At 44.4% G+C, this 25,435-nt stretch overlaps 1 protein-coding gene and 1 pseudogene across 1 annotated transcript; one reads left to right on the plus strand and one right to left on the minus strand.

Annotated features, from left to right (window-relative positions):
• Positions 1 to 12,081: 12,081 nt before the first annotated feature.
• LOC125552149 (DNAse I-like superfamily protein) lies at positions 12,082 to 23,293 on the minus strand. Its single transcript, XM_087517582.1, has 7 exons — positions 22,815 to 23,293; positions 22,318 to 22,359; positions 15,405 to 15,487; positions 15,214 to 15,316; positions 14,887 to 15,100; positions 13,080 to 13,174; positions 12,082 to 12,514 (listed from the first exon to the last, which is right to left on the minus strand). The coding sequence occupies exons 1-7, from the start codon at positions 22,960 to 22,962 to the stop codon at positions 12,273 to 12,275; spliced, it is 927 nt and encodes a 308-aa protein (XP_087373708.1). The 5' UTR covers positions 22,963 to 23,293; the 3' UTR covers positions 12,082 to 12,272.
• LOC147990674 (uncharacterized) lies at positions 15,689 to 16,441 on the plus strand (annotated as a pseudogene).
• Positions 23,294 to 25,435: the final 2,142 nt, after the last annotated feature.

Genomic DNA, 25,435 nt, shown 5'->3' on the forward strand with positions numbered 1-25,435 from the left:
GAAGGTGTACCCAACAGTTTCTTTTGGGTATCCTATGAAGACGCACTTCTCCGATTTGGGTTTGAGCTTATCAGGTTGAAACTTTTTCACATAAGCATTGCAACCTCAAACTTTAAGAAACGACAGCTTAGGTTTCTTGCCAAACCATAGTTCACACGGTGTCGTCTCAACGGATTTAGATGGTGCCCTATTTAACGTGAATGCAGCTGTCTCTAATGCATAACCCCAAAACGATAGTGGTAGATCGGTAAGATACATCATAGATTGCACTATATCCAATAAAGTACGGTTGTGACGTTTGGACACACCATTACATTGTGGTGTTCCAGGTGGCATGAGTAGTGAAACTATTTCACATTGTTTTTAACTGAAGGCCAAACTCGTAACTCAAATACTCTTCTCTACGATCAGATCGTACAAACTTTATTTTCTTGTTACGATGATTTTTCACTTCACTCTGAAATTCTTTGAACTTTTCAAATGTTTCAGACTTATGTTTCATCAAGTAGATATACTCATATCTGCTCAAATCATCTGTGAAGATCAGAAAATAATGATACCTGTCGCGAGCCTCAATATTCATCGGACCACATACATCAGTATGTATGATTTCCAACAAATCTGTTGCTCGCTCCATTGTTCCGAAGAACGGAGTTTTAGTCATTTTGCCCATGAGGCATGGTTCGCAAGCATTAACTGATTCATAATCAAGTGATTCCAAAAGCCCATCAACATGGAGTTTCTTCATGCGCTTTACACCAATATGACCTAAACGGCAGTGCTACAAATAAGTTGCACTATCATTATTAACTTTGCATCTTTTGGTTTCAATATTATGATTATGTGTATCACTACGATCGAGATCCAACGAACTATTTTCATTGGGTGTGTAACCATATAAGGTTTTATTCATGTAAACAGAACAACAATTTATTCTCTTACTTAAATGAATAACCGTATTACAATAAACATGATCAAATCATATTCATGCTCAACGCAAACACCAAATAACACTTATTTAGGTTCAACACTAATCCCGAAACTATAGGGAGTGTGCAATGATGATCATATCAATCTTGGAACCATTTCCAACACACATCGTCACTTCACCCTTAACTAGTCTCTGTTTATTCTGCAACTCCCGTTTCGAGTTACTAATCTTAGCAACTGAACTAGTATCAAATACTGAGGGTTTGCTATAAACACTATTAAAGTACACATCAGTAACATGTATATCAAATATACTTATGTTCACTTTGCCATCCTTCTTATCCGCCAATCACTTGGGATAGTTCCGCTTCTAGTGACCAGTCCCTTTGCAGTAGAAGCACTTAGTCTCAGGCTTAGGACCAGACTTGGGCTTCTTCACTTGAGTAGCAACTTGCTTGCTGTTCTTCTTGAAGTTCCCCTTCTTCCCTCTGCCCTTTTCTTGAAACTAGTGATCTTGTCAACCATCAACACTTGATGTTTTTCTTGATTTCTACCTTCGTTGATTTCAGCATCACGAAGAGCTTGGGAGTTGTTTCCGTTATCCCTTGCATATTATAGTTCATCATGAAGTTCTACTAACTTGGTGATGGTGACTAGAGAATTCTGTCAATCACTATCTTATCTGGAAGATTAACTCCCACTTGATTCAAGCGATTGTAGTACCCAGACAATCTGGGCATATGCTCACTAGTTGAGCGATTCTCCTCCATCTTTTAGCTATAGAACTTGTTAGAGACTTCATATCTCTCAACTCGGGTATTTGCTTGAAATATTAACTTCAACTCCTGGAACATCTCATATGGTCCATGACGTTTAAAACGTCTTTTGAAGTCCCGATTCTAAGCCGTTAAGCATGGTGCACTTAAACTATCAAGTAGTCATCATATTGAGCTAGCCAAACGTTCATAACGTCTGCATCTGCTCCTGCAATAGGTCTGTCACCTAGCGGTGCATCAAGGACATAATTCTTCTGTGCAGCAATGAGGATAAACCTCAGATCACAGATCCAATCCGCATCATTGCTACTAACATCTTTCAACACAATTTTCTCTAGGAACATATCAAAACATATGAAAGCAACAACGCGAGCTATTGATCTACAACATAGATATGCTAATACTACCAGGACTAAGTTCATGATAAATTAAAGTTCAATTAATCATATTACTTAAGAACTCCCACTTAGAAAGACATCCCTCTAATCTTCTAAGTGATCACGTGATCCAAATCAACTAAACCATAACCAATCATCACGTGAGATGGAGTAGTTTTCAATGGTGAACATCGTTATGTTGATCATATCTACTATATGATTCACGCTCGACCTTTCGGTCTCCGTGTTCCGAGGCCATATCTGCATATGCTAGGCTCGTCAAGTTTAACCTGAGTATTCTGCGTGTGCAAAACGGGCTTGCACCCGTTGTAGATGGACGTAGAGCTTATCACACCCGATCATCACGTGGTGTCTGGGCACGACGAACTTTGGCAACGGTGCATACTCAGGGAGAACACTTCTTGATAATTTAGTGAGAGATCATCTTATAATGCTACCGTCAATCAAAGCAAGATAAGATGCATAAAAGGATAAACATCTCATGCAATCAATATAAGTGATATGATATGGCCATCATCATCTTGTGCTTGTGATCTCCATCTCCGAAGCACCATCGTGATCACCATTGTCACCGGTGCGACACCTTGATCTCCATCGTAGCATCGTTGTCGTCTCACCAATCTTATGCTTCCACGACTATCACTACCGCTTAGTAATAAAGTAAAGCATTACATCGCGATTGCATTGCATACAATAAAACGACAACCATAAGGCTCCTGCCAGTTGCCGATAACTCGGTTACAAAACATGATCATCTCATACAATAAAATTCAGCATCATGTCTTGACCATATCACATCACAACATGCCCTGCAAAAACAAGTTAGACGTCCTCTACTTTGTTGTTGCAAGTTTTACGTGGCTGCTACGGGCTTAAGCAAGAACCAATCTCACCTACGCATCAAAACCACAACGATAGTTTGTCAAATAGACTCCGTTTTAACCTTCACAAGGACCGGGCGTAGCCATACTTGGTTCAACTAAAGTTGGAGAGACAGTCGCCCGCAAGCCACCTATGTTCAAAGCACGTCAGGGGAACCGGTCTCGCGTAAGCGTACGTGTAATGTTGGTCTGGGTCGTCTCATCCAACAATGTCGCCGAACCAAAGTATGACATGCTGGTAGGCAGTATGACTTATATCGCCCACAACTCACTTGTGTTCTACTCGTGCATATAACATCAACATAAATAACCTAGGCTCGGATGCCACTGTTGGGTTTCGTAGTAATTTCAAAAAAATTCCTACGCACACGCAAGATCATGTGATGCATAGCAACGAGAGGGGAGAGTGCTGTCTACGTACCCACGCAGACCGACTGCGGAAGCGATGACACAACGTAGAGGAAGTAGTCGTACGTCTTCACGATCCAACCGATCAAGCACCGAAACTACGGCACCTCCGAGTTCGAGCACACGTTCAGCTCGATGATGATCCCCGGACTCCGATCCAGCAAAGTGTCGGGGAAGAGCTTCGTCAGCACGACGACGTGGTGACGATCTTGATGTACTACAGCAGCAGGGCTTCGCCTAAACTCCGCTACATTATTATTGAGGACTATGGTGGCTGGGGGCACCGCACACGGCTAAGGAATAGATCATGTGGATCAACTTGTGTTTCTTGATCTCTCTTTGGTGCTAGCCCTACCCCTCTATTTATATCTTGAGCCCTGGGGTCGAAACTTGGAGTTAAAGCCTTCACAAAGTCGGTTTCACTCGATAGGCAAGAGTCCTTCTCGGACTCCAGGGCCAGACGCCAGGGATCCCGGCGTCTGGACCCAGACGCCAGGGACCCTGGCGTCTGGCCCCTGGACTCCGCAAAACTTCCTTTTGCGCTTTCCAAAAACCTTGTGGGCTTTCCTCTTTGGCCCAAATAAAGTGTTCTCGTACCCAAACATTTCGGGAAACATCCGAAACCCCTTCCGGTGATTTCCGGAACCCTTCCGGTGACCAAACACTATTATCATATATATCAAACTTTATCTCCGGACCATTCCGGAGTTCCTCGTCATGTCCGTGATCTCATCTCGGACTCTGATCAACATTCGGTACATCAAAATGCATAAACTCATAATATAACTGTCATCGTAACCTTAAGCGTGCGGACCCTACGGGTTCGAGAACAATGTAGACATGACCGAGACACGTCTCCGGTCAATAACCAATAGCGGGACCTGGATGCCCATATTGGCTCCTACATATTCTACGAAGATCTTTATCGGTCAGACCGCATAACAACATACATTGTTCCCTTTGTCATCGGTATGTTACTTGCCCGAGATTCGATCGTCGGTATCCAATACCTAGTTCAATCTCATTACCGGCAAGTCTCTTTACTCGTTTTGTAAATACATCATCCCGCAACTAACTCATTAGTTGCAATGCTTGCAAGGCTTATGTGATGTGCATTACCGAGAGGGCCCAGAGATACCTCTCCGACAATCGGAGTGACAAATCCTAATCTCGAAATACGCCAACCCAACATCTACCTTTGGAGACACCTGTAATGCTCCTTTATAATCACCCAGTTACGTTGTGACGTTTGGTAGCACCCAAAGTGTTCCTCCGGCAAACGGGAGTTGCATAATCTCATAGTCATAGGAACATGTATAAGTCATGAAGAAAGCAATAGCAACATACTAAACGATCGTGTGCTAAGCTAATGGAATGGGTCATGTCAATCAGATCATTCATCTAATGATGTGACCTCGTTAATCAAATAACAACTCTTTGTTCATGGTTAGGAAACATAACCATCTTTGATTAACGAGCTAGTCAAGTAGAGGCATACTAGTGACATTCTGTTTGTCTATGTATTCACACATGTATTATGTTTCCGGTTAATACAATTCTAGCATGAATAATAAACATTTATCATGATATAAGGAAATAAATAATAACTTTATTATTGCCTCTAGGGCATATTTCCTTCAGATGTATTACAGAACGAGTAAAGAGACTTGCCGGTAACGAGATTGAACTAGGTATTGGAATACCGACGATCGAATCTCGGGCAAGTAACATACCGATGACAAAGGGAACAACGTATGTTGTTATGCGGTCTGACCGATAAAGATCTTCGTAGAATATGTAGGAGCCAATATGAACATCCAGGTTCCGCTATTGGTTATTGACCGGAGACGTGTCTCGGTCATGTCTACATTGTTCTCGAACCCGTAGGGTCCGCACGCTTAAGGTTACGATGACAATTATATTATGAGTTTATGCATTTTGATGTACCGAAGTTTGTTCGGAGTCCCGGATGTGATCACGGACATGACGAGGAGTCTCGAAATGGTCGAGACATAAAGATTGATATATTGGAAGCCTATATTTGGATATCGGAAGTGTTCCGGGTGAAATCAAGATTTTACCAGAGTACCGGGAGGTTACCGGAACCCCCCGGGAGGTACATGGGCCTTAATGGGCCTTAGTGGAAGAAGAGGAGAGGCGGCCAGGGCTGGGCCGTGCGCCCCTCCCCCCTAGTCCGAATAGGACAAGGAGAGAGGTGGCCGGCGCCCCCTTCCTTCTCTCTCTCTCTCTTTTCCCACCTCGCGAATCCTATTCCAACTAGGATTGGGGGAGAAGTCCTACTCCTGGAGGGAGTAGGACTCCTCCTGGCGCGCCCTATGATGGCCGGCCGGCCTCCCCCCCTTGGTCCTTTATATACGGAGGCAGGGGCACCCCAGAGAGACACAAGTTGATCCACGTGATCATACTCTTAGCCGTGTGCGGTGCCCCCTTCCACCATAGTCCTCGATAATATTGTAGCGGTGCTTAGGCGAAGCCCTGCGACGGTAGTGCATCAAGATCGTCACCACGCCGTCGTGCTGACGGAACTCTTCCCCGACACTTTGCTGGATCGGAGTCCGGGGATCGTCATCGAGCTGAACGTGTGCTAGAACTCGGAGGTGCCGTAGTTTTGGTGCTTGATCGGTCGGGCCGTGGAGACGTACGACTACATCAACCAAACGCTTCCGTTGTCGATCTACAAGGGTACGTAGATCGCACTCTCCCCTCGTTGCTATGCATCACCTGATCTTGCGTGTGCGTAGGAAAATTTTTGAAATTACTACGTTCCCCAACATTGCCACGCCTGAATCAGACTCCTCCTCTGAATCCATCTCCTTGCTAATAAAAGCACGTGCCTTGCCAGATGAGCTCTTCTTGTAAGATGAAGACTTTGAAGAAGACTTCGAGGATTTCTTCTTCTTCCTGTCATCAGAATCATATTCCTTGCTCTTCCTCTTTTTCTTAGCTTCTTTGTCCCATTGAGGACATTTAGATATGTAGTGGCCTGGCTTCTTGCATTTGTGACAAGTTCTCTTCTTGTAGTCACGAGAGGAAGCCTCATCATTCCTTGAGCTGGATCTTGAAGACTTTTCGAAGTGATTCTTCTTGGAGAACTTTTGGAACTTTCTCACAAGCATTGTGAGCTCTTTGCCAATGTCTTTAGGATCACCAGAACTGCAGTCAGATTCTTCTTCAGATGAGGAAACAACTTTTGCCTTCATAGCACGGGATCGACCATAGTTTGGGCCATAGATATCTCTCTCCTCAGACAGCTGGAACTCATGTGTGTTGAGCCTCTCAAGTATGTTAGACGGGTCGAGATCCTGAAGTCAGGGCGTCCTTGGATCATCAGGGCCAAAGTGTCAAAAGAGTTGTCAAGTGATCTCAGTAGCTTCTTCACAATTTCATGCTTCGTGATCTCAGTTGCGCCGAGTGCGCGAACCTCATTTGTGATATCAGTGAGGCGGTCGAACGTGAGCTGGACATTCTCATTGACATTTCTCTTGAAGCAGTTGAAGAGATTGCAAAGTACATCAATCCTAGAGTCTCTCTGAGTTGAGACGCCTTCGTTGACCTTGGACAGCCAGTCCCAGACTAGCTTCGCCGTTTCCAGCACACTCACACGGCCATACTGTCCTTTGGTCAGATGACAATAGATGATGTTCTTGGCGGTTGAGTCCAATTGCGCGAACCTCTTGCCATCAACAGTGGTGACACCTTCACCGACTTTGAGAACGCGAGTCTTGATGACATACCAGAGGTCTATGTTAATAGCTTCAAGATGCATGCGCATCTTATTCTCCCAGTAGGGGTAATCAGTGCCATCGAAGACGGGGCACGCAGCGGAGACCTTGATTATCCCTGCAGTCAACATAGCTAAAACTCCAGGTGGTTAAAATGAATCACACAAAACAAGGGAGCACCTTTCTCCGATACCAATTGAAAGTGCTAGTTATCGACTAGAGGGGGGTGAATAGGCGATTTTTACGAAAAATTTCAAAACATGAGGTCTTTGAAGACAGACAATCAAATGGAACCTATATGATATGCAGCGGAAGATAAACTACTCTAAACAGACCATAGTCAAGTGAGCAATAGTGCTGAAAGCACGATGACTAATAGCAGCTAGGTAGTACAGATCGGAACGGAAGACAGTATGAAGCCAAATAGGTAATATTCTTTGCATAGTGAAGTCAAACAGATCAGGCAAACAAGCAATGACTTCACAAAGACAAACTGAAATGTAAAGGAGGTGGGGGATAAAACCAGTAGCTTCGTGAAGACGAGGATTTGGTAGACCAGTTCCAGTTGCTGTGACAATTGTACGTCTGGTTAGGGATGCTGAGATTGAACTCAGAAGACCATGTGTTCACCTTATTCCCATTGAGCTAAGGACACCTAGTCCTCGCTCAATCACTCTGGTAAGTCTTCAAGGTAGACTTCCAAACCTTCATAGACTTTGTTCACCGGTGATCCACAATGACTCTTGGATCCTCAAAACGTTGGGCCTAACCGGCTGGAGGATACACAGTCCTCAAGTGTAAAGTCTTCAGGTCACGTGGACAGAAAGACTTCAGTGATGCCTAACACTCTTTGGCTCTGGGTGTTTTGGGCTTTGTCCTCGCAAGGATTGCTCTCTCAAAGGCTTCGGAGGTGGGTTTCTCTCGAACGACAAAAGCCGTGCACTAACTCTGAGCAGCCAGCAATTTATGGTGTAGGGGTGGGCTATTTATAGCGAGGAGGCAACCCGACCTGATATGTCTGAAATTACCCTGGGTCACTAAGGAACCGACACGTGTCAAACGGTCGGATTTCAAACTCACGCGACAGCTTGGCTTGGGCTATGAGCAAGGCTGACCCATCCAACTCTGGATAATATTTGCTCTCATTGTCTTCACTCGAAGATATAAGATTTGGGTTGAGCATCACGTCAGTCTTCTGACTTTGTTCACTTGGACCCCACTTGACAGTTTGGTGGTTCCTATGACTCAATAAAGAAGAAAAGGAAACTATGAAAGAAATTATGTCTTCGCACTCCATAGTCCTTAAGTGAATATCTTCACACGTCATTATCGTCAACGTGAATGTCTTCACAAACCACCATTGTCTTCAATGTCTTCATACATTTTTAGGGGTCATCTCTGGTAAGTAAACCGAATCAATGAGGGACTACTACATGTGTTATCCTGCAATTCTCACAAACACATTAGTCCCTCAACCATGTTTGTCGTCAATACTTCAAAACCAAGTAGGGGTGGCACTAGATGCACTTACATTGGCACATGAAAAATACCAAAACACCCACATTTTATGTCACACATAAAGGGCATAAAAGGATGGCAAGTGGAGCCCCATGGGGGAGCTCCACCATTGGCCGTCCCACACCTTGTGGGCCCCCCAAAAAGGGTTCCCACCCTTCCATGTCATCCCTAGATCTTTTGCTAAGACCCCCTTTAGTGACTATCCATAAAATTCAACCAATCAATGCTTTTCACTATTCACGAAAACATTTTTCTGCTACCGCTAAATCTGAAACTTTTTTTGTAGGCCTAGAACATTTCTAGTACCCACTAAAATAAATTTGGACGTGTTCCGAAACTTTTTCAGATCAATGATTTTCATCAGCGGAAAGTAACTAAGACATTTCCAGCTGCTCCAGAAAATTTCCTGTTTTTTCTCCTGAAAAATTCCATAAGTCCCTAGAACAATTCTGGCACTTACAAAAAATTCCAAGCACATGCCAAAAACCTTTTTGGCTTAATGGTTTACTCCGAAACAACTTCTTGGTTTTACCGAAACTTTTTCGGTGTTCTCTCCAGAACTTTTTCATTGTCTCCGAACTTTTTCGGTGACTTTCTCTCAGACTCCCTGTCTAGTATTCACAGATAGATGGCCCTTAAGCGTGTGACCTTGTAGGTTCGGTGGAGTATAAACATGACCAGAACACTTTTCGATCAATGATCAATAGTCGAACCGTGGACACCCATATTGATCCCTACACCCATAGTGAACCTGTAGTTGTCGTGTGCTATTTGTGTTGCTTCACGATATGTTACAAACACCCAAGGTGAGACTTAGCGGCATCCCCGTGAATCAACTCTTGTCCACTATGCCAGTTACCTCGTTATCGGGTTTGTTCTCTTATCTCGTTTCCGTGTTCCGACATCCCCGTGATCAAATCACATTGTGTTTGGCCAGATGATGATGGATACCGTAACACCGAGAGGGCCCTAAGAATATCTCTCAATCGTCGGAGGAGCAAATCTCAATCTTGAGCTATCTCGTTCCTTGCCATACCTTTCCGTGAACCCGTAAGCCACCGTAATAGCCACCCAGTTACATATGGCGTTTAACAAACCCCAAAGTTCACGAAGCAAGAATGAAGGAACTCGACACTCTCATGGTCTAAGGAATTATGCAAACATTAACTTTCTCTGTGTTATTAACCATTTACTTGTGACGAATGTATCTCATAGCATAACATCAATTCGAGTCGATTCAACACACGTGTTCTCCTAACATTGTGCCCTCAAAATTGTCGGCGTAGTCATTCCCATGATCAGGAAAACAGGATCATCATGCAATACTTGAGCTAGTCTTAGAGGCATGACTAGGAATACATTTTACCGTTTATTATACCACATGTGCATATGAGTTTCACTCCGAGCCTCGTGGATATTGCAGACTCGGGAATCATTGCAATTATAGCATGGAACATAAACATCCATTACAAACTTGGAGATACAAAATAACTGTTATTACTGCCTCTAGGGCATATCTCCTACTGAGACATGTACTCTAGTAGACAACTTGGGCTAGAAGCCATGTAACCCGACTTGGATCCATGTAACCCTACCCCTCATCCACCTATATAATCGGAGGTAGGGGCCTTCCAATTCAGCACCCAATTAGTCATACGAGTCAAACACAACCGACACAAGCATACATGCAGAATGTAGGGTATTACCTCACCACGAGGGCCTGAACTTGGTAAATCCTTCTCTCATGTGTACCCTATTCTGATCCTCTATGAGTGCTCTGCCCAAGGAGCAGCTCTATGCAGGGATCTGCTAGTTTTGATACCGTCAGTTAGTCATTAGTGGCAGTATCGAAGAGATTCTCTCGAAAATTCCAAGATTATTCAGTTTGAACAATGGTGGAATGAGTACAAAAATATCACTCATCATACGCGACTAACTTAGTTGTGTGGAACTCTGGTTTAACCAAAAAGTAGTGGTTTTGGGCGGAGACTATGAATGTAGTATAGGGTTAATATTTTGAGAGTTGCAAACTATCCAGAAACCAAACTTTGGCTCATGGCACGGTGAGAAGAGCAACATAGTAACCTCAGAGTGGTAAGAGTGAAGTTATAGAATTTAATTCAAGGACAGGACGACCTAACCATAAGTGCAACGACGAGCGGCACAACTGTCGATGGAGCGGGCGCAACCAACGTGTCTGGAGTAGCAGGTGGCGCCCCCGCGGACACGTTGGGCAGGGCAGCGGCAGCCAAGGGTCGACCAACAGTGGCCGACATCATGCATGCAAGGTTGAGGACGAGCGATCGGATGGCGTTACGGCACCAATGACCGAGGCGTAGAAGAACAGCGTAGCGAGAGACGAGCACACAATGATGCAGGCACATGTGTTTGGCCGACGTGGTGTTGAACAACCACACTGAGAAGATGTGACAAACCACCAACTTTTTGCCCGATCCCCAAATTGTGTTTGAAGCAAGGCAGCCACCAGGAAGGTGTCTAGACGGAGGAAACACAAATGAAAGAACACGATGTTTGAGCATGGGCATCCACTGCCCAGGCGTGGGGGTGACACCATGGACCGCTTGCCTGCCACAGAGCAGCTTGAATGCGATCAACAATGTCGACCGTTGGGACAACCGGCTTGGAGACCATCACATGAACAAGATGAGGTGTGAGGTGGCAGCAGTAGGGGTGGAGCGGTTGATTTCAGAGCGCAGACAGCGACAGCAGCGAGAGGACAAGCAAAGAAAGAGATGTGAATCCACTCCGAGGCAATCTCAAGCTCGTGAAGGATGGCGGTGGCAACCAGAGGAGAATACAGTGAATCGAAAGGTGAACTGAGAGAGCTACAAAGGCATGAACATGTCCAACTCACCACCAAGACATGACTAGAGAAAGCGAGCAAGCATTAGACGGTCAATGCCCATGGTGGCGAACTCAACAAAGGCAACAAGGTGAATCCCGTTATCACTGTGACGGAAGAGGGACATGGGTTGTGAGAAGGCGAGCCAACCATGAGTTTGAAAATCGTAGCCCATTATCGTCACCTGCCGCGAGCTGCGCGCCGCAGATGGCACCCTGGACCGAAGAGTGATCACGGAGGGGAGGCGAGGTGAGATGAAGGTGGTTGTGGAATGGGTGGGTACCGTCGTAGGAGGAATGGCAGCGGGTGGGGATGGTAGGAGGGAAGGGAAGGGAGGGAGGGAAGGTGGAGGATCCATCAAGCTTGGCAAAAACCAACTTTGAACGGTTTTCTGCAGCCCATTTCCATCAGTTCAATATACATCCACAAAAAGATGCACCCGCGGCATTGACAAGAGATTAAAAAAGAACTTATATAAAATTAAAGAAGACCAAGGCAAGAACAATAGCGGCAGTCCTGGTTGTTAAGGCATCGTACAACATAACAAATGCAGACCAGTGCAAAGGAAAAAAAAAACAGTATTAACCACAACAGTAAAATTTCAGAGACTGTAGGAGCTGTTGTTGCCATGGTACGGAAAGATGCTTTCCAGAACAACCCGCAGGGTATGTAGAAGGGACAATTTGGACCAAAATGGAAACAAGGCCGGGGAACTAGTGAGAAGAAGAAAATGGCAATAATAATACAAACAATGACTATGAAGGCATCTCGGCTAGGCGAACTGAGCGTGGAAGTAAAAACTCAGCAAAGATGGGAAAATGTGATGATGGATAAACACCATCTATATTGTCATTTATGACTTCGCATAGTGCAGGAACCAGTGGGCGTCCTCTAAACAGTATCCAGTCAATATGCAAGTCCTGAGTTTGTCTGTCCCAGCAGAGACAAAGAGCTCTGAATACTAATTTTAGGAATTCTACCGCACCTTGTTTTTCCCCTGCATCACAGCAATCTTCCGTGTAAGATATGTAGAAATAATACGGCTACTTGAGAAGAGAAAATATTGGCAGGTGTAAACTGCAACAGAAACCAACCAGGTTACTGTTTATAATAAATTGATCTCGATATATTCACCCACTGAAAAAGTAGGTGATGCAGAAAACCCATCATTGCACAGATAAAATGTATGCATAGTAGTGAGAGATGTTGCTTTTGGAAATATAGCTAAATGTTCTATACTTCTATCTACAATATAATGATACAAATATATAAACTTCAAACAGCACATCCCTTTTATCTTTTCAATTTCTTAATTATAAGATAAGGGAATGCCAATTTTCTCTTGAAATAATCAGTTGAGCTGTTTGGCTTAAAAAACTTAAGAAAATGAGTAAGTTTGGTTATATTTACTTATATTGTAGCAAGATTGCCTTTCATACTGAAGGGGATGTTTTTTTTTTCCTTTGTTTAGCAAGTAAACCAAGACACTATGACAACAACTATATTTTCTTCCTAGATATGGGACTGGAAAAGGAGGCATCTGAGCGAAGTAAAAGGGGTACCTTTAAATCCATGATATGTGTGTATCAGTGAAACATTTTTGCGCACACGAGCATTTGGCCAAGCATCTCTCATATCACCCACAACACCATGTTCCCTGTAATCAAAATCATATGGAATTATGTCAATCAACGTAGCAAGGGAGTCATCTAAAAAATAGGAAGGGCTGGACTCAAAACATAAAAGACGCATACTCAAGGAACTATGATCTTATTCATGATTGGGGGCTCTGTCTATACAAATACCAATCATAATAAAGTGGTTAGGTCCATTTCTCGACAGAGGCAATTAAGCATTTCGAAATTACACTAAGGCCCAATCAAACCCAAATACCACTCATCCCTAACCTGATCTGCAATTAGTATTATCTTGCTCACTGTGGAACGACTATGGGGTGAACACATTTACAAGAGCTGCCTTTGCATAGAAAAACATGGACATATCACACATACGTTTAAGATTATGCATTTGATATGGGCTTGCAAAAAGAGATGGTTCTGCATATGTACTTTGTTAAACTTATTTTAGCTAACGTCGCCAAACTTTGCCCCTGGTATGGTCAGTATATTTACTTTGTATCTTTCTTTTCGAGTAGAATACTGATGAACTTGCTTAAGAGCAAAGTGTACTCACCATTCACAAGCAATTATTTCTTTGTGGAAAAACAGAGAAAATATGATATATGTGACTTGGTAGTTGCAAGATTCAGGTCTACCATCAATTTTTTCCTCTTCGCTAACATGTTCATCAAAAGATTGAACACTGGGGACATCTCTTGACAATGTTGATGATCAGTGTTATGGGGTTTCCGAAATATATAATATGGTTATTTTTTATTCTCTCTACTTTAAAGTTGACTGTTTTCTTTAAGTCTAAGCTAATTATTGTGACTACTGGATTGTACGAGTTATGTATTTTATTAATTCTGTTGGAACATATGGGAACATGATTTTTAGAAGAAAAAAATACACTTTCGGGATTTCTTAAATACTTGCAGATACTGAAATTTTGGAAATCAAACTTTTTAAAACGTTGCGACTTCATCATATATTAATAACCAAATGTATAGTAGTTTTTGACACCTAAACTCAAACTTTATTTCTGAAATTTGAATGTACAATATCTTTAACTACCTAGGTTACAGAAAAGGTTCAAATCTTTTAAAAATGTTGTTAATGGTACTTTTGCTATTTCTGAAAATATATCATAGATGATCATGCACAACATATACGTACAACAAACAGAATCGACACAAGATCCAATACAGCACAGCTATCCAATAAGATGTACTCGGCCTAATACATAATTTGAGATTTACTTCAACCATCGCTCAGACCAATAATATATACTGTGTGTCTTACAAAAAAAAATTACCTTCAAATACGTATTTGGAAGGAGTTTCCAGTGATATAATTTCTATAGCATACATCTAATATATTATTGATCTTATAGATTGTCAAAGTAAATCTTGGAACACGTATTAGGCCTTATATATCCGGATGGAGGAAGTACTCCAAAAGAACATCATGCCTATCACATCAACACAATATGTAAAGCCATATCAGCAGTTTTATTACATGGCAGATCAGGTATTTTGAACTTTTATCTTACCAAAATGCTAGAAAGAGTCTTCTAAGAAAATTGTAAAGGTATATGTTATCACATATTATTTTATATTAACATAAAAGGTAGGTTTTTACCTGACAACCATAAAACTGGAATAAGGAGTCGACATTTGTACAAATAATATTTCTATGTGAACTAGCCATGTTAATCTCAACAAAATTATCATCCTCCAACAAGTTATACCTAGATCTGCCGAGCAAAAAACGTCCCGTCATAGATTCCTTTTGTGTGTTGAAGCCCCCACAATAGATCACAGGCAAGTTGGGTGGCAAAGAAGCTATATGCTGCCACGTAAGCAAAGCACTTCGTCTACGAGCACGAGGGCTATCTTCATCAAGATTTGTATTTACAATCTGGAAACTGAACCCAGGTTGTTCTACTCTTTTGAGTTGAAACGTGTGTACATCATGTCAGTTAAGGCACAAATTTCTTCATGTTCCAATAAATTCCAGTCAAGAGACTAGGAGATGATAGAATAATATAATGACAAAAGTATCATGCAAAAGGATATTGCCCATGTAGCAATGCATGGTGCAGTAGCTCCCCATGAAATGCTTCCTGGCACTGATGGAGATTCTGATAACCAGAAGGTGCCACCTTCTGTAAGCTCCACCTTCATCAAATTCATGGTAGTTCGACTCATATACGAAAAGACATTATTCATTTCTAGCAGAATAGTATCATGTCAAGGAAAGAAAAACCTTCTCCTTTTCGTAGAATATTGTGCAATATTCATCAGTGGTGTCCTGTGAACCTTTTCTTGAAATGCCAAATTGCTCATAACCTGGATCAGTGCAACAGCTTGGTAATTCGGCCTCATACATCCTAGATGGCAGATAAACAGACAACACAGCATTGTGCTAGAAAAAGAATAGGTAGCTCTCAGGCCTTTTAGTTAATAGCTAAATTTGGTTCATCTTGGTCAAAGAAAAATGTTTTTCCCTAAAGGCACAGGAAAAGTATATAAGCCCAACAGAAATGACAGATGCGAAGAAGAATGCACCACCGCAAGCTCAGGACCGTCGCCGACGGATTACAGGCCAACCGATGGGCACGGGACATACACGGCACGATTGGCATCCATAAAATCGGGCAATACTTACAGCTCTGGCACGCAATCAGCCACACGACCCTCTCCGCCGAGCCAGACCGCCTCTCCTGGAAGTGGAACCCCCGCGGCGTCTACTCTGCCAAATCAGCCTACATCGCCACCTTCAATGGCTCCACGGGCTGCGACGCATGGAAGCTCACCTGGAAGAACTGGGCGCCCCCGCGCGTCCGATTCTTTCACTGGCTCGCCCACCTGGACTGATATTGGACGGCCGACTGCCTCGCCCACCGCGGCCTGCAACACCCCGCACGATGTCCCCTCTGCGACCAGGCCCCCGAGACCATGCACCACCTCATCCTAGTTTGCCCCTTCGCCCGGCGGATCTGGTACGAGGTGCTGCACTGGCTCCGACTCTCCTGCGCCCTGCCCGACAGCGAGACTTCTCTCAACGACTGGTGGCACACGGCGCGGCAGCACACCCCAAAGCCCATGCGCAAGGGCCTCGCTTCCGTGACCCTCCTCGTCCCATGGATGATCTGGAAGCACCGTAACGATTGCGTCTTCAACAGAGGACGGCCCTCAGCGACCGATCTGCTCACGAAGATCAAGGACGAGGCCGCCCTCTGGGCCAGAGCCGGCGCCCTAGGGCTCCGTGCCATCGTACCGCAAACATGGGACGTGCACTGATATGCCTCTGGGCACTGTAATTCCCTCCTAGGAGGATTGTAACTGAAACTCTCTTTCTTTCCAAAGCAATGAAATGCAAGCTCTCTTGCGTTTTCTCGAAAAAAAATCCCATGGTGATCAATCAAATTAAGAATATAATATATTTGACAATCAGTGCTTCTCAGTTGTTTCATTTTAGGCCAATCGTATCATCAAAATATAACACACAGAACCATATAAGTTTTAGAAAGTGCAATATATACTTCATAAACTCATAGTCATGTAACGGCCACATGTGGCCCTAGGCTCTAACATAAAGGAAATAACACCAGCATTTATTTTTCTGAATCAGAATATAATTGAACTATTCTCGCGTGCAGTTGTAGAAAGGAGATAGAGATACTATCTTTATACTTCTCATATGCAGATAACAAGGGCCTGTTATGTAGTACAAGTGTACAACACAAATGAAAAGGGGAGTATACAGATTTGATCCAAGAATTGCTTGGAAGTATGCCTCAAGTGGTTTGACAATGGCTAGCTTATACAAAGCAATCATTCGTAGACCATGAATCCTAGGGCTTAGGGGTGATTACGGCAAGATGAGGTGTCATGAAATTAATGATGACATTGCTAAGTTGTGTTGATAACAAAACACTGGCTACATCCCCTGTGGGTCTATAGCTTGAAGTTCCCCCGATGCCATAGCAGAATCAAGAGACCTACTGGGGATAAGTTCTCCATTCTGATATCCATCGATTTCACAATTGCAAAGGTTTTAGAAGGTACCTATCTACTTGTTGGTCAAGCAGATAGATTTATATATATGCTAGAATCCTGGGATATTTTTTTAAAAAAACAAAAGAAGGTGCGCAGAAATTTTTACTATACCACACTGTAAAAGGACAAGTATACTCTCAATTTTCCCAATATATTTCCTTTTTATTTTTAGCAATCAGCACGCAACAGCATATCAAATGCAGCAGTGTAACTGGCCACAAGCTGTGGTGGCAGGAGTAAAGTAACCCAGCAACAGGGACAACAGTACTAGTTAGGAAAAACAAATTAGTTCCTATTCAGTTCAATGAATCTGGTCTAACGCTCGTTCCTTGTCCAGTTGTCTCTAATATACTCCTGTGGCTGATGGTATTTGGGCCAGGGTGGTGGCACCGATGACCTCAGAGATCTCCACAAGTGCTAGTCGTCGCTCGCATGACCGTTCGTGGCAGATGACTTTGGAGGACAATGCCGAGTTGTATCATGGCTCCTTCTCTGCTCCACCTGCACCTGCCAAGGTGCCTGCCGGGACGGCCCTCGTACTCGACCCCCCGACGCACTCGCTGCCGCTTTGGTCAGAGTCTTCCTCATGGTCGTCGCCTCGGAGCCAGGTGCTTGCTGCACCCCTGACGCCCGTGCACTGTTCCCCACCGACTGCCATCGTGGTTGCATCTGCGTCGCAGGTGGACAGGCGGTTGTCGAATTTGCCTACAACTCCGCGGCCAGTGGCAGCGCCTGGGTGTGCTGTTGTACATTCTGACGCCACCTTTCCCTGATCCCTTGGTGCCAAGTTCGCTGCAGGCCGTCGGTGCGCGTAAAGCATCGCCGCAGGTTCCTACGGTGACCACGCCAGCTGTGTCAGCCGGTGCGCTGGCAACGCTGCAAGGCGCTGCAAGGCGTCGATGACTGCCAACGCCTGGTCGTCAAGACCAACACAGACGCATCGCGCCATCGCTGGGCGCGGCCTTGCTGGTTCCTCGGGGCACGAGCTCCTGAGGACTGTTCGGTGTCTTCAGCTGGGCGTGGCCTTGCCCATGGTGTCCGAGGCCACCCCTAATTGTGGGTGTGCACGTTGCACCACATCCCACCCGCAGCCCACGGTGCTGCCGCTACCAGGTCATCGTCACCTATGTTGGGACTGGGAGGACCGGCGATACTCCTGTTAGTAGCCAGGAGTTGGCTGTTGGTCATCCTCTACTGCAGCTGTCTACGCCGAGGGGTACACTGCAGGTGGCAACTACCTCCTCACCGTCCAACACGGAGGTTGCTGCATTTGGTGGCATCCCCTACCCCACATCCATCCACCGTCACTTCAGTACTAGGATTCGAGAGAAGCCTGACCCCAACGACTTGCAGACGGATCAAGCTATGTGCGCCGCCAAGCTTCAGGACATTGAGACTAATTCAGTTATGCTTTACAATAAGAAGTTTTCGGTTCTTTACTTCTCAGAAGTTGAATTCAGAAAGCTTCGAGACTAGGGGTCTCCTTATGTAATAAGGCATGAGGTGGCTTCATCAATCAATGAGTTGTTGGACTCACAGATCGATAGGGCACTGGTAATGTTACAAAAAATGGCCGCTGATACTCCCGTCGCGGATGATGGCCCTCATGGGCTCTCAATATTGTATATTCAAGACATGTGTGAGGACCTGAATCCTGAAGAGGAAAGGGTACTTGAAAATTATATGGATATTCCTCGTATTCCTGTAAAGGCCACTTAAGGCACACTAGAAAGCAATACGATATTTCTTTTGTGCAACGTAGCACGCAAAACAAATTCAAAAATAGGCTTCACGACCAATGAGATGAATTTTCTAGAATAGCAGAGGTTTTCATGACTTGGCTAAAAGACAAATTCTAACTGAGATTCCTGGAGGATAAAACTAGGACTCCATCGTTCTCATGGAGACTCGAGATACGAACTTCTTGACACGTTTTTTGAGCTGCATATGTGGTGGTCTTGGTTATGCATGGTATGCCTGCCTCCGAGAGGAAGGTCAGGTGGTATTTTGCCAGGTGTGAATTGTTAAGCTGCATGCACTAGCCAACGCAACCAAAAGTCTGAATTGATGGAAAGGGCTAGGCAGTTCACATATACACTTCAACACCACCTCTCACGTGTGACGCGGGAAGTCAACACGTGAATAGACTTAGAGGTATGGCTCAAGAGGCTTATACGTGGACATAGAGCGGGGCAGCAACAATTTTTGAATAAATCGCAAAAGCCAGGACTTGAACTCAAGACCTTAGGCCCTGATACCATGGTAAGCTTCATGCACTAGCCAACGCAACCAAAAGTCCAAAATGATGGGAAGGGCAAGGCAATCCACATGTACACTTCAACACCCCCTCTCACATGTAACGCGGGAAGTCAACATGTTAATAGACTTAGAGGTATGGCTCAAGAGGCCTATATGTGGACATGGATGCGGCAGCAGGAATTTTTGGATAAATTGCGAAAGCCAGGACTTGAACTCAAGATCTTAGGCTCTGATACCATGTTAAGCTTCATGCACTAGCCAATGCAACCAAAAGTCCAAATTGATGGAAAGGGCTAGGCAATCCACATATACACTTCAAAAATGAATTTGTTTTTGAGGTCTGTCACCATCTTCTTTGGGCTCAGCAGTGCAACGATGTTGGAGAGTGGGCCATGTTGCGCCTACTTTGACGACCAGCGGCATCTGTTCCAGGATATACTCGTGGCATGCTTGCTCCTAGGTTCTATGGACAGTACTAAGTCCTCGAACACAGTGGATTTGTGGCCTACAAATTGGATCTTATGGACGGAGCTCGAATTCTTGATGTCTACCATCTTAGCTGGTTGAAGAAATTCCATGGATGCCACCTAGTGCTGCTCCCTCTCTACCTTTTATAGAAAAGGTAAGGTAGCTCTTCATAGTCTTCGACGAGGCATGAGCCATGTTCTGATTTTGTGGGCAGGTTCATCAGAGGAAGAGACTTCCTAGGAACGTTTGGCGGAGTTTAAAGCTCACTTCCTTGGTTTTCTTCTCGAGGACGAGCTGCTTGACGAGGAGAGGAATGATGTTAGGGATCTCCAATGGTCTTCATCAAACAGACTCCCCCAAATGTCCACGGACACATCCGGACATCCAACCAGGCGAACGCCATCCAATGCTATCCCTAAAAAATTGCATATTTTTACTACCAAGCCATGCAACATTGCATATTTTCACATAGCAAAATACATTGATAGTTCATACAAATAAACCTAAATCTACTCATCCGTGTGTAAGGTGAGAATGATGACCCCCGTGCAAGACCGTTGACCTCGTCGATCGTTGGTGGCTGGCGCGGATCCGCCTTTGTGGACACGTGTGCCGCTTTGGCATCGTCGTCGTATTGCCGCTCCTTGTCTTTGTTGTCGCCGATGATGACCTCACCGTGATTGCGCTCGAACCCTACAAACGCTCTGCACTGACCCCATACCACGTGGTTCTCCGCAACAATCTCCAGGTCCATCAAGGGTGCGGTCACGGCGACGACATCTGCAATCTCCGCATCGAGTTGCTCCATGATGAGGACCCGAACCTGGGTAAACACTTTGTGTGTGATCCCCTCTGGTACCTCTGGTCTCGCACTACACCCTATCAGGACTACTGCCAGTTCCTGGTATCGTCAATGCACTCCAGGGCTTTTCCTCCTCATCCTCGCCCGAGCTCGAAGGAAGGCTAGCCACAATGTGGGTTGCGGGTCAGGCCTCAGCGGCCCGCATCTCCGCCGAGAACTCCACGAGGTGCTGTGGCATGAGCTGCGTGTAGCACGTTATCTTCGTCAGCACCATGGCGACGATGGATGCGGATGATGAGCTAGGGTGCTCCTTGCGGAGGCGAAGGGTTGGGAAAATTGGAAGAATGGGCTCGAGATAGGGTTTGGGGGGTTGCCAGCCAGCCTTCAATAGCCAGGGTAGGCTCCTCAGGCAGCTTGTCGGCTACCCGTCCATGAATGCAGTAGGCAGAGCGGTGAAGCTTCAATGTGCGAGGCAAAGCGGGTCAAAGACTACAGGAGACAACTCAGATTTTGGGTGGGACCAGGGTGTCGGAGTTTGACATGGAGGATGTCCGGACTCCACATGAGCCCCCCCCCCCCCCGATTTGGGGCCAGACTGGGGGATTTCGGATGCCCGGACCGGTCCGGTCCAATTTTGGTCGGCTGCTTTGGAGGCCTAAAAGTGTTCGGACTGTCTGGTCCAAGCATATAGGGGAGGTTTGGGCGTCCGCGTTGGAGATGCCTTGCGTGGGGGCAATCCTATTTACTTCCATGCACTATTGATTTGCTGATGGAAAGAAGTCAATTCGTAGTAGGATATGATTCCTTTAGGAAGAGAAATAGATGTAGGACTTTCCATAATGTAAGGAGAGGTGGTCTATACGGGAAACTTGATCAATCAATTATGTCAAGTCCTTTCCCCCAAGCTCTTTTTCTTAGAAACACGAGACTGAGCCGGCAGATCTTAAGATTGACGAAGTCTCCACAGGCACCTCGTAGTCGACGGGCACACGTCATACCACTAAGAGAATAGCGTCAGAAAGCCTAAATAATTCTAGGAAATATGCAAGCACCCGTGTCAAGTCTAGGACTTGAACCCGGGTGCGCTAGTTCCACCAAAAGGAACCTAACCATCTAAGCTAGGCCTAGTTCGCCCCCAAGCTCTTCTCTTCCTCCACCATTATCCCTCGACACAGGTAAGACGCCTACCCAGAGGACCTTCATCGGCCCTCGGTCACCTCCAAGCCAAGGCTACGCCCTCCAACCCCAGGACTCTAACAAAAACTTTCTCCAATTACAAAATGACACGCATTTGGCTGCACGATTCGGGCAAGAAGATGTTGCTTTGGGTAACTAGGATATTAGCAAATAGATGATAATACCAGGCAGCTTGAAAAATTCATTCTTTATAATGAAGAATATTGATGAATTCAACAGAGCGAAGAACATTTCCACCAGTTTGCAGCAAAGCCTAAGAAGGTGATATTTGAGACTACCCACGATCGTACGCTCAAAGTACAACGGTTATCCATTATAAAGTAATAGCATGCAAGGAGGACCGTGCGGGGGGCGGGAGGGGGGGGGGGGTATCATGGAGAGAGAGCATTACCAGGCAGGCACTGCTGTAGGTAGTCCAGCTGGCACCTCAACCCTGCATATGAGACATGTTATTTCAAGCCTAGAACAAACTGAAGAAGAGGTTGAAATAAAATGGGGAATGTAAGTCATGAAGTCACAGAACAAACCAATGTGAGCAAGAAAATCATGACTCTGGAACTCTAAATACAGAGTGAAGATCCAACTATAGGAACCGAACTTTTTTTTTCGAGATTGAACCAAACAATTCATTAAAGCTCGTATGGGCTGTTGAAGCTAATCCAGACACTCTTTTTCTCTTTTTGAAACAAGGAATCCAGACACTTTTATTTGCTACTAATAACAAACCTTCTCCGGACAGTAAGAGATCAAATTCCATGCGTAGTCCGTATGGATACTACTTAAATCTAACAACGGTATAAATCAAATGCACACCTCGATGAATGATTGAATCAACTCAATTACATGACACAAGAGAAGGGAACCATATTCTATAGCAGCCCCGCCCACCTTGCTGGGTGCAGAGGATGGTGGGGGAGTAACTGGTGATGACGCTAACGCAGATGTCGCGGCGCTTCTCCCAGCTGTTAGGGCTCTCGCTCGGTTGATTCCCCTCGTGCAGGTTCAGCGTCATCACCGTGATGGACAGGCTGGCCATCCCCTCTTCTCTCGCTTTCTCACTGTCGCCGCTACGGATTATTATGCAGCGGCTGCAGGTGCTCCACTGCAAGGAGGCCGGTGGTTGCTGGCGCCTGGCACGCGCTCGTCGCAGGCCGCCTGCGAGAATATCGCCCGCGATCTGGCGGGGTTGCTGAGGATTTGGGGGAAAACGGGGAGATCAGGGGAGTGCGTGTGACCTTTCCTGTCTTTGAGCCTTGTTTGACTGATATAAAAATCGAAATATAACTAGTTTATTCTTCGTTTGAGCTTCGATCAGTCAACCGGAGTGCGTAAAATTGCGCAGTACGTTCGTTTTAGGGCAACTCAATGCGGATCAGCAAATCAGATACACAGAATGTCCACACGTTCGTGGATACGGAGACGGCCATCCAAACCACGTGTATCAAAGTTCCAACTCCTTCATTTGATACAGTTTTGCTAACGCACATATAGATGTGCTATAAATATTGCAAGTTTTATATTATTGATTTTACGTGAAGATTTGTATGATATTTTCATTTTTCTTTCTTTTTTATTTTTGATGTTTGATGAAATCACTTAGATGTGCTTTAAACATTTCGTGTTTGATATGTATTAGTGACTGGGGTGCATCTCAGACGCACCTCTTAAAACGGAATTATGAGTCTAATCTTGTCTACAGACATTAGGATGGCTAATTAGCTTCATAATCTAAGCTTGGTTATGCAAGTTGGGATTCTTCAAACTTCACAATACCCAGCGCTTAGATTAGGGTGGTTGTTAGGTCCTGATCTTTAGAAATGACAAATAGTTCTTGAACTCAGCTTGACATGGTAAGAATAGTCACAACATGAATTTAGAAATGATATATGAAATTCATGTAAGAAACCTTCATTGCAGTCACAACATGAATTTAGAATTGACATATAAAAGATCTCCTTTCCAGTCACAACATGAATTTAGAAATGACAGACATAATTATAAGCCAAAAGATAATTATAAAGAGGATTTTTTTTTGGCAATCATAGCAAGCATATTATCTTTAGTATCCTTCATTGCAGGTTATCAACTGATCACATGAGAAACAACATCGGCATGTGTTGCTTCTATACTTCCTCTTATCATAATCCTCATAAAGTTAGTGTATTTCACTTGAAAATTTTGTTATCAAGGATTTGAACTAAGACCTCCCGATCCGGGTACAAATTGAGTTGCAAGCATCAGCTAGTTCATCTAAAAGATTCTAAAAGTTTAAGTTGTCTAGAAAAGTTGAGAAATATACCAATACTGCAGTAGTCCTCTTAACTCAATTTCAATGCATTAGCTAATGACTCGCTGATTTATACAAACAAAAACAATAGAATGTTTAGTTTGACATTCCCCTTCTACAATAAATTGTAACAAGATAGACAGATGCAGAGAAACCAATATCCTGTTTATGTAGAATTCTAAGATTATGACAGTTAAAACGACCAAAGAAAAGGAGTCTCACGTCATGGTCGTAGCCGTACTCAGGAACTGTGAAGGCGTTGTCATTTTGAAGAACCACATAATACACAAAGTGCCATACTCCTTCTCTTTTCTCCTGAAATTTGCAATGGCATGTACCACAAGTCTCTTCTGCCTAATAGGGAATGTTACGCATGCCACCAAATTTGAGGTGAATAATTCATAGTGTTTTCTGCATAGTATAGACATAAGTTCACCAAGCATCCATCTGCATACTGCTGCAGCTGTTTTCAGGCGCAACAAATAGTACAGCTAGTCAGCGGTATGGCCAATTCTAACAACCAGATGCAAGTATGAGATTCCTAGGGAGGGCGCACACATACCTGAACTGTGGCCAATGCGTACGCCTCCATCGTCCGGCCTCACAGCGCTTGCAGCAACTGCTGAGCACCTCCATCTTGCCCGCCCAAATGCCCTGAGACATCGTAAGAGCAGCAGCACAAATGAACTTGTTAATCTGGAGAATGTTATCCATTGACACATCTTGGGGACACGGAGGGGTAGAACACCATCCCATCGTGCTCATTAATTAGAGTAGAGAGTGAGTATTACCCATCCTGCTAATTACGAAATTGGCCATCTGAAATACCATCAGGAGAAGTTTAAAACCCGCCAACAAAAGTTAACTAATGATGCAATGAGAATCTAATGGTGCGGCAGTACAGCTGTACCTAAGAAAACATCTCTGTAAACTGTCCTTGCCTCAAAAAGAAAAGCATCTGGATCTGATGTAAAATAGCCTTTCTGAAATAGCATAACAATAATTAAGTTACAGTTTGTCTCAAAAAATAAAATAAGTTACAGACATGAGTCACATGACCTTCAAGTTGTTAGGGGAGTACTGTACTTGCGGAGAATGGGTTTCCTATAATTGGTTTCTACTAATTGTACTTCATTTTCAACACTCGTTGCTTCACAAATTCTTCATGGTTGACTCCCTGTCAAAATGTTTATGAAAAAATTAAATAAAATTTAGCAAATTT

The sequence above is a fragment of the Triticum urartu genome, chromosome 1A (assembly GCF_056163025.1).
Source record: "Triticum urartu cultivar PI428250 chromosome 1A, HENAU_Tu73, whole genome shotgun sequence".
In the NCBI taxonomy this organism is placed as follows: Eukaryota; Viridiplantae; Streptophyta; class Magnoliopsida; order Poales; family Poaceae; genus Triticum; species Triticum urartu.

Excerpts from the sequence above, each read along its gene's own strand:
- LOC125552149 (XM_087517582.1), bottom strand. The coding sequence starts at position 22,962 with ATGGCCAGCCTGTCCATCACGGTGATGACGCTGAACCTGCACGAGGGG. Across the intron at positions 22,360-22,814 it reads CATCCTCTGCACCCAGCAAG|GGTTGAGGTGCCAGCTGGAC; the intron begins GTGGGCGGGGCT and ends TCTCATATGCAG. Across the intron at positions 12,515-13,079 it reads CACATATCATGGATTTAAAG|GGGAAAAACAAGGTGCGGTA; the intron begins GTACCCCTTTTA and ends GCTGTGATGCAG.